General features: G+C 28.0%; 1 protein-coding gene across 1 annotated transcript; it reads right to left on the minus strand.

Moving 5' to 3' along the window:
• Nucleotides 1-5532: 5532 nt before the first annotated feature.
• On the minus strand, nucleotides 5533-7880 carry LOC129301805 (uncharacterized). The gene is made up of 4 exons (XM_054940410.1): nucleotides 7757-7880; nucleotides 6934-7062; nucleotides 6083-6256; nucleotides 5533-5850 (listed from the first exon to the last, which is right to left on the minus strand). The coding sequence occupies exons 1-4, from the start codon at nucleotides 7802-7804 to the stop codon at nucleotides 5731-5733; spliced, it is 471 nt and encodes a 156-aa protein (XP_054796385.1). The 5' UTR covers nucleotides 7805-7880; the 3' UTR covers nucleotides 5533-5730.
• Between the last annotated feature and the right edge of the window lie 3024 nt (nucleotides 7881-10904).

The raw sequence follows: 10904 nt of genomic DNA on the forward strand, positions 1-10904 counted from the left end.
CAACCATGTCACCGTTTGAACTCATGTACTTTTCAAATAAAATATTAATATACAAAATAAATATATTAAATAAATGTATTATTATATATTAGATATTTATTATATTTTAATATTATTAATTACAAAAGTTTGTTATAGAATAAATAATGTCATGATTTAATTGAAAACACGAACTTAAAATATATAAGCCTTGCATAATATAAATCCATAACGTACAATGTTTAATAAAGTTAGTAAATAAAATATTTTCAATTTATATCCCATAAAGTGATCAGCTAATTAAAAATGAGTTATTAGTTAAATGCATATACAAATACAAACGTTGGAAATAAAAAAATAAACATGTTCAGCCTCAATATGATTCTTTTAGCACTTGAATACCTAAATTACATAAAACAACATTGATAAAAACATACTTCAAGGTTTGAACCATAGAAGAATTTAACCAACTACTATATATTGATGTGCAATAAAAGAGTACAAACTATACGAGAGATGCATAAAACAACATTGGCAAAGATTAATATGAAAGCACGTCATTATTTTTATATAAATTAATTACATATATAAAAATAATTTATATACTAATTGCTCGTAATTTTTTTAAATATTGTAAAATATATTGTTAAATATTATTTATTATTAATTCCATCAAATAATAAGAAATCAAGATTTAAATTCTTGTTAAACAATATTGTTATCTTTTTTTAATTTAACTGACTTTATAAAAAGTTGAGAGAAATACATTATTTTTCTCTTAGTATTTTATGAAAAGTGTTCTCATAAATATTCAAGAGAACTTTCTCTCAAATATTTTGAGAGAAATTCAAGACTTTATCTCAAAAAATTTTTAGAGAAATATTTCTCTAGTAATATTTGGGAATATTTCTCTTGAAATTAATTGAGAGAACTTTCTCTCAAAAAAAAAAATCAAGAGAACCAGTTCTCTCGAACTTATTTAAGAGAATTATAATGTTTCCCTAGAAATATTTGGAGAAAAATATTTCTCTCAATAAATTTTGAGATAAATAATGCATAAAATTACCTTAACTTTTTTTTTCTAAATTCTTTTTTCTGTCAAGATTTTCTCTTGAAATTATCTAAGAGAAAGATTTTTCACCATAACATGGTCATTTTAAGCATTAAGACTTAAGATTTTGATTAGAGGGTTTGATTTATTAATTTAATAACTGTGTAAAGTGAAAGCAATTTTATCTTACACAAAATCATGCATATTATGATCTAGTTAAAAGTATAATTAAACGTGGCAAAATATGGCTCATCTAACCTATGTCCATTCCAAGTCAATGAAAAGACCTCTCTAAGAAGATAAATTACATCAACAAACCTCATTTATACATACGAGGGGATTGAGATGAGAAGATAATGTACATTCAAAGTTTATAGAGAGAGGCACGACACACAGGCTATATTTAAAATTTACAACCCTTCTAAAACTAAAGCCATATGTGTCACCATACCTAAACAACTTCAAGGAAAACAAAACACAACAAATAAACAATTAATATATAATGAAAGGCTATAAATTGTGAATTAAGTTGCGCTATGTAGAGTTAGCCATGGTGGTCCTGCTAGCCGATTAGCGAGCGGGGTCAAGGGGTAGCATCCCTTATGGGGGTGCAAGGGGAAACACTCCCCGAAGCTTTCAAAAAGCTTATTCTCTTTGAATGTGTTGCTACCTTAGACCCTTTGGATTCATCAATCATATTGACAATTCAACCTAAACCAGATGAGAATATGGATGAACAATAATGACATTGAGAACGCTTATCATATAGTTAAATATTAATCATATTAATTTATTTAAATTCATATAAATTTGAATATGTAAAACAAGTTTATATATATATATATATATGTTTCAAAAATATCACATGCAAAACATATATGGATTTCAGAAATATCACATATAAATTTCAAGAATCTTAAAACAATGTTCATCTAAAGAAGTTAATCACATGAAGATTTAAGAACGTAATCAACCAAAATCTAACTTAAATGAAAATTTGACCTAGCTCTAGTACCACTATTGGATAGGGAGGCGCAGCAAAAGATTAAAATTTTAAAATTCCTATCCTAATATGGACTGAACGAACTCGTTTAAATTAAGGTAGATAGAAGAGTTACCTTTTAATTCTTCAAACTTGACAAGCGTTCTCTTCAAGAGTTTAGATCTCAAGAGCTGACAATGTAGATCTGCTCCCTTTACCAGTATCCACACAAACAACTCTCTAACTCAAATAGCGTGCTAGTGCTTTCAGCATTCGTTTTTCTTCGAACGTTGGTTTTTTTTTAAGGTGCTTCATGGTTCTCAAAATGTTTGGCTATCAAAACCTTTTTAACTCTCACCCTTTACACGTCCCCTTGTATCTATTATATATATATATTAGGGTTTTTGCCTTCCTCTTGAAGAGCCAATTGAAATTTAGATTAAATTTATCTCATAAATAAAATGATAATATCATGTCTAATTTAAATTTATCTCATAAATTTAAACTATAAAACTGATATGATATTCTTTTATATCATGTTGGTTATTAAATTTAATCTATTATATAAAATTAAATTTAAAACTAACACAATATAATATAATATAATATATCATATATACATATTATATTATATATAAAAGATATATATAAATATATATATTATATATATTTAATTTTATATATCATATACATATACATATATATATATATATATCAGACACACACATACACACACATTAATACACACACACACACACACACACACATAAAATTATATATTTTGAATTTTATATTTCATATAAATAAATATATATATATATATTTATCAAATAAATATTCAAATATATATATATAATTCATTCACCCTTTATTATATTCATTGAATCTAGATATATTCCAGATTCAATGAACTTAGACATTATAGCTCGAGTTGGGTTGTTCTTGTGTGCGACTTTGTAGGCCTATATAAAGTTGGCAATAGACTAATTACACTATTAGCTCACAAGTTATAAGTGGCTTCTAACAAGACATTACAACTATCAAATTCATATGGGGGTTGATAATTCGATGTAACCTATTATGCAATTGTATCACATTCTTTTTATCACGTGATATTTCGATCAAGTGTGAGACATGAAATTATCATTCTCCTTTACCTGACCACTACTTTCTCGATCTCTAAGTGGACTAACTATAATAATGGAGAAAACCTTTTCCATTGTAGTATAGCCATACATTTCTTTATTTTACTCATCAAGAGGCCGAGTAATATCTCTCATTTAATGTCAGGGATAAATTTTATCTTGACCACTTATATTCCTCTACATGAATATCACTAAACTCAATTATAGCCTTTATGATCATCCAGTCAAAGGTAACTTTCAAAAAGGTCAAAGTTTAGTTGTCATCATGTAGGAATCCATGATGATCATAGGTCAAAAAGCTTAGTAATATAGTTGCATATGAAATAAACTTATGACTTATATCATGCAACTTTCTCATAGCGGGTTAGTCTAGCACTTTGTACTCTTTTACATGCCTATGACTTTGATTTGTATCTCTATAATTAATTAAAGTTATACTAGTCTTATTTCATCTATGATCTCTTATAGATGACCGACCAAGGACATTTAGGACAATCATTATAGTTTTTTTAAGGATATAGTTATCATAGTGAACATGTAATTAATATGATAATAAAAAAGAAATTTATTAAATAATAATGTACATGGTACAATGATTGGCTCTAAAGCACAATTTCCAATAGTATCTAGGTTATTTTTTTGCATGTTTTTTGGCTTCAGCTATTAATGTTTGTATTTTTTTATTTTTTGGTGATTAAGAAAATTGGTTCTTTTCTAGCAAAAGAAAGAACAAAAAAACAAACAAAGACAAGGTTTAAACAGCTTTTAAAGTGACAACCTGGGTAAGTACTTAGGCGTCCCATTACTTCATAAGCGAGTAAACAAGCTGATTTATAGCTATATTAAGGGAAAGATCAGAGCAAAGCTATTAAGATGGAAAGCTAAAACTTTGTCCCCTACTGGATGAATTACATATGCTAGGGACTTCATTTAGGGAGCAATGCACGAACGCAAAGCAATGGAGGCTATGGTATTAAAAATATGGAAGAACAGAACAATTTGTTCCTGGCAAATTGGTCTTTAAATTTTAGAGAAATTAATCAATTAATCCTTGTAGTTTTAACCTAATTGTAACTCAATTCCTAAACTTTGACCCTTGCAACTTAGTTCCTATAGTTTTAACTATTTAAAATATTAGTCTCTATATTTTTAAAAATAAAATTATAAAGATTAAAACTATTTTAAAATTTTAATTTTTATATTTATAAAGATTAAAATGGTTTAGTAACTTTAAATATTAGTACTAAATTTTAAAATAATTTTAATATTTATATTTTTTTTTCAAAAATAGGGACTAATATTTTAAATTATTATTAAAAAGTACAGGGACTGAGTTGTAAGAATTAAAGTTTAGAGATTGAATTACAACTAAACAAAAATTATAAGGATCGAATTATAACAAATCATATTTTGAGAACTAAATTACAATTTGGTCAAAACTATAAGAATTAAATGATTAATATTTTCTTACTACAATGGGTACGGGTGTTGAGAAGCAAATATGGTTGGGGTAGAAAGGGGCCGGAATGTTTGAAGATTAGAAGTTTATCGCATCTTTGGATGAATCTTGCTAAGATTTGGAATATATGGTACCCAGATTGGGATCAAACAGAGACTCGGAGATGGCACGCAAACGAGCTTCTGGAATATGACCACTGGGTTGGTGACCTTGGTCCACTTAAAAACATCTCCTTCACTTATCTACCAGAATAATGGAGCTCAAGAAATCGATGGCAGATTTTATTAGGATTGGAGATTTGTACATTCATCGACCATAATTCATGCAGTCTACGCCCTTGTCAACCACACTCTCCATACGAGAGATTGTCTTTAGAACTTAGGCCCTTGTGTAACGTAGATCTAAGTTTTTTGTTGTGCTATTGTTTCTTTTCTTTTGGCTTGTTTGTATGGTTCTGCATTGATTTTACATTTTCTTATTATAAATAAAGTTCAACTTCCTTCGCAAAAAAAAAAAAAAAATGTTGCTCCCATAAGTAAAGGAGCTTTTATGTTATTGGAAAAAAATTATATATATATATAACATAAAAATTATCATCTCATTATAGTAAGCTTTAATTTCTCAGAAAAATTATAATTTTTATAAATCCTAGTAATTCTGATAGCCTATAATTAGTGACTAATTAGATAGCATGAAACATAGAATTGAGTTAGTTTAACCAAAAAAAAAAAAAAAGAACAGACGGAGAGGGGAGTTGTGAATAGAGATGATCCGAAGGAAATAACTCTGCAACTAACTTGAAATATATATATATATATATATATATTGGGTTTCCAAGTTATCTCTACAACTAATAATCATGGAACCAATCCCTCGAGGAATTTGATGGCCATGTAAATGGTTGTCTTTTCTCAAACAATGTTCTCCATTCACATATCTAAGAATCAAACTTTGGAATACCATATGTGCTACATCCATTTCGTAACTATCTCGAAAAAGCTATATATCTGAATCGAAGACAGTTGAAGTCTATGAAAATAAAAAACCGAGAGAACGAAATTGAAATTAATGAAACAGATTACAAATTTAATTATCATAAGCTAGGGCAAGCTAGCTAGCTCGAAGCCGGATCATTGGTTCTAAGTTGTCTCCAGTTCTGAATAGCTCGAAACACAGTTCGTTGAACTACTTGTTCGTCCATGATATCATCACAAGCTGCTTCTTCATCCTCGTCCTGAAACAAAGCATCATAACAAATATCTAACCTGTCAGTAGCTCCACGCAACAGTTAAAAGCACTCATGAAAGTGACTGAGGTAGGTATATTATTTGTCTTTTATTATTCGCATACATATAATAGAATTATAGATAGATTGTGCATGTGAGTTCCTGTTCGTGGTTTGTACGTCGTTTATTTGAAATTTATATAAATGAATTTTTTTTGGAAGTATTTCACGTGATCATTACTTTGACTCCAAGTGCTTCTAAACAAAAGCCATCCACACAAGTAGCCCTGGCTGACAGAACATCGAGGCCCAGTTCTTCAAAAGCTTCCAATATGAAAGTCAGCAATCCATGGCAGCTTCTTCGACTCAACACTCTGATCAGAAAACCCTTCTCTTGTTCTTCCACTGTTACCTTCTGAACAAATTAAACAACGATTTATAATAGCAATCAGATTTCATATTAAACATTATCTGCAGAATATATATATATATATATATAAAACTATGTATAATGCAATGTTTGGTAGGTGAAAAAGTGTTTTCTAGCGAAAAAGGAAATAGGAAATTAAATAACAGGCTTGTAAGGTTTTTGTTCTCACTTTTCAATTTTAAAATTTATTTTATGAACCAAATTTTAAAAATTGTTTGTATGTCAAAAAAAATGAAACGAAAATTTATTTGATTATGTTAATTAAAAAAATTTAGAATTAAAAAATCAGTTGATACTGATTGTTCTTGGTGGCTAATGACAGTGGCTTATAATAGTAATGTGTGAGCTGACTGTAATTTTTAATTATCAAATGTAGTATATCTTTAAAAATAAGAAAAATAAAACAAAACAAAAAAAATTAAAATATTTTTTTTTTGTTTTAAGAAAATGAGAACAATTTTAAAAATAATGAAATCCAAAACATTTATCCAAATGAATTTTTTATTTAAAAAAAGGAAAATAATTTTTAAAACCATAAAACAAATAGGCCCAAATATGTTTATTCCATTTTATTTCTGAGTATATTTTCTGGTTCCTTTTAGAGAACATCCTTTGGTTTACCAAACAAGAACTATAGAACAAAGTTTTCCAGCATGATCTACCATAGGCATCGGATCGAAATCAATCATGTCATGTGCTTTATCCAGCACTGCTTGACCTAATTTTTCAAGCTTTCTCTTTAACTCTTGTATGTACTGAGATCCATCCAATAATACTGAAGATCTATGATGCTGCAGAAAGTAAGCAAGCACGTAGCAAATTAGCAGATATTATTATTCTAAAAAATTACTTCCTTCAGTTCTCAATATAAGATAAAATTAACAAACTTTGCGCTTATTAAAAAATGTTAGCTATAATCTTGAGATTGTGAAAAAAAGTACTTTTTCCAGCTTTACCCTCTTTTATGATTAATGACCATAATAAATTGTTATTTAGGAATTCAAATGATAATAAATAAACAAGGGATGAAATTATAAAAAAAGTATTAATTACTATAACTTTATCTTATATTTAGGATAAGGATAGTACTCCCTCCGTCTCAAATTATTAAACATTTTTAGGTAAAATCTCATGCCAATAAAACTCATTAACACTTTACAACCTTACGTTTTAAAGACAAATATAAAATTTTAAAAATATCCTTCATTTAATATTACATTGATGAAAGAATATTAAAGAGAGAGAATATATGGGATGGATAATATTAAAAAAGTATAATTATAAAACTTTATTTTTATCAAAGTGTCTTATATTTTTGAATATTAAATTTTTTAAAAAAATATTTTATAATTTAGGAGAGAGGGAATATATGATTGTTATGAGGATGAAAAATTAGATAAGAGACAGAGAAGCTGATATAACTATGATTTTAATGATAGAAAATAGCGGGAAAGGAGAGAATTAAAGAGGTTTTAGAGTAATTACCTCATGGGACTTGGTGATTGAACGATGAAACCCTAGGTTTCTACACATGGCTGTTCTTTTATGCCCCTTGGAAACCGTTCTCTCTCTCTCTCTCTCTCTCTCTGCGCAGAATAGCGTTTAAACGACGAAGCAGAAGCCTTGGAAACGTTAGACAAAAGTGCATGGCTTTTAAAGAGATTGATGATTGAGAAAGACAGGGATATTTTTTGATCGAGTCTCACATGTGTTACAGTTTTGGAATTATCATTTGACCAACTACTGTTTAATTCTGTCCAGCTAACTGCAGAACTCATTATTATATGTAAGCTTTTTTGAGCAGATTAATGTTTGATGATCCGTGAGTCTAAAATTTATGACGTCATTCACGACCATGATTTTCTATTGGAAAAGTTACTTTTTTCACCGACCCTTCTAGCTGAATTGTTTTAGAATCATTAATGGTCTATCAACTTTATAGCCACATACTGAATATAATACATGCATACTCCCTCTGTTTCATTGTATTTGTCTTATAAAAAAATATTGTTTCATATTAGAAAAAATAATAATAAAATTTTTTTAAATTATATAAATAATAATATGATCTCTTAAAATGTTATAATTATACTAAAATTTTTAAGAACTTTTGTATCAATAAATTTTAAAGAGAAAATATCATTTTAACTTTATTGAAAATAATAAACCCCAATAGCAACTTTTACTTAAGAAATAATAAATTTTATTCTGTGAATTGTAAAAGTTGAACAAAAAATCACAACTTATCAAGTATAATTTTTGTTATTAAAAAATAAGTTTTCAAAATAACAAGCCCCAATCACAACTTTTATTTAAGGAATAACAACTTTTATTATATGAATTGTAAGAATTAAATAAGAAATCACAACCTATCAAGTGTAATTTTTGTTATTAAAAAACAAGTTTTCAAAATAACAAATCCTAATTTATTTAAAGAATAAGCATGCATATTCTTACGATTTCATTCAAATCTTTTCTATTTCGATTTTAGATTCGAATTCTCTTGTTCTAACTGGCAGAGGCGGGACTAATATATTGATATTTAACAACTTTTATTTAATAAATTGCAAGAATTGAACAAAAAATCACAACTTATTAATGAGGATAAAATAATATTTTCAATTTAAAATTTATTGACAAAAAAGTCTTTAGAAATTTCAGTAGAATTATGATATTTTGAGGAATTAAATTGTCATTTATATAATTCGTAGAGATTTTATTATCATTTTTCCTTCATAATATTATGTCTTTTCAGAATTTCAAAGAAATATTTAATAACTTATTTGTTCTCAAGCATTTAACTTGCATTATATATATATATATATGAACTGGGTAAAATTCCTATAGTATTAATTTATTCTCAAGCATTTTGATAGAATATTGTGTGTACATTTTCGATAACCCATTACTGATTCTCCAAGAAAAAGTTCTCAGTTCCGCATAGCTTTATTTTGTACAAATATTATTATATTATATTATTTCCTTTTTTTATTTGCTTAGTTAGTGTTGATTATAAGAGGGTGAGAGTTAGCTATATTAAAGAAATAAGAAACTATACAATAATATGAACACATGGAGCATTTATCATATTCTAAAGTATATATCGGAGATAGACAACACATTAGGTGCTATCATGTTGCTCAAAAATAAGTCATAGATATTATCATATGCATTAAATTCAAGAGATAATAGTAGAGTATACTCCCTTTGATTTTGTTTATAAGTTACTTCTTGTATGTTTTCTCATAATCAGGGAAAACCTTAAACGTCATCAATTCTTCTAAAATTTAATAAGTTTTTACCTTCAACCCCCAAATAAGGAAAATAAATTATTTTTAATAATTTTTTCTAGCATTAGAAAGGTAAAGATAAATATAGAAAATAGTGAATGTCTTATAAATAGGACCAAAATTAATCTTATCACTCCATCCTATAATATGACCAGAGGTGTAAACACAAACTAAAGTTGGAGTGAATGGTATGTCATCTCATCTTTAGTAAATGGTTGAGGGTTTGAGCTCCAGTTCTTGTATATATAGAAATTTAATTAGGAGAGATTTACCTATTGCTCTTAGTATCTTAGGAGAGGTAGTCTCTGCTCTCGAGAGAGAGACTACTCCTTATAACTACCAAAATAAAGTAAAGTATAATATTATTAATTTTTTAAAGGAAAATTAAGTGGGTGATGGCCTTGCTATGGTGGTGATCACAAAAATACTTATAGTTTATGTTATAAGTCTTACATCGAAGAGCCTCATAAGTAAAGTGTGATTTATATATTCAAGGGGTTCTTTCATCCAATACCTAAGATAGTCTTTTAGAATGTGCTTACCTTAAGAATTCATGCTCATAACATTACATTGGTGCATTATTCATTGGGAACCTGATCTCACAAAAGGTCCTGACTAGTAGCTAGGAGGTTGAGCGAAGTGCCACAGAGTGAAACTATTGAATGTCAACTGCATCAGATGAGGTGGCATTGTTATGATAAGTCCCATTTGAGATGATCTCTCCCCCACAAAAAATCCTTATATCAATAACAAAATTCAAATTAGAACAATTCAAAAAACTCCTTTGAATTTATGTTTGTGTGGTAAGAATCACATCTCAACCAATTAGACCAACCTTAATTAATTTGTTGTGAAGCTAAGCTAGGTATATTCTCCATCCTCTAAAGAGTTTCCATCTTATCTTATATAAGATCTCAACCATCTATTATTTTCATAAATCTAAAAGAATAAAACACTTCTGTAACATGAGGATCATCTAAGATTTAAATCGAACATTTAAAATGGAATAAGAATAGAATTTCTTGGACTAGGGAATATGGACAGGTAAAGTTAAGTGTCAAAAAGCATGTTACAGCTTCGGGTTCCTTTGTTAAATAACTCCAAATTTTTCCTCACGGGAAACGGATTCTCTCTCTCCAAACTATTAATTAGGTTTTTTCTGTACGTTTTTCTCTATAATTTTCCCAATAAAATTAAGAAACTTTGTTTCTATTATTGGTTGCATAGGAAAAACGATCCAACTTGTTTTGGTTGCATAGGAAAAACGATCCAACTTGTTAACTCGTTTCCAAGTTGCTCCAAAACTCATACAGCAAAAAGATTTCAGGTCGTGTCGTGTTCTT

Source organism: Prosopis cineraria, unplaced genomic scaffold (assembly GCF_029017545.1).
Source record: "Prosopis cineraria cultivar Desert tree isolate PC_DT_omini unplaced genomic scaffold, ASM2901754v1 PC2, whole genome shotgun sequence".
Taxonomy (NCBI): Eukaryota; Viridiplantae; Streptophyta; class Magnoliopsida; order Fabales; family Fabaceae; genus Prosopis; species Prosopis cineraria.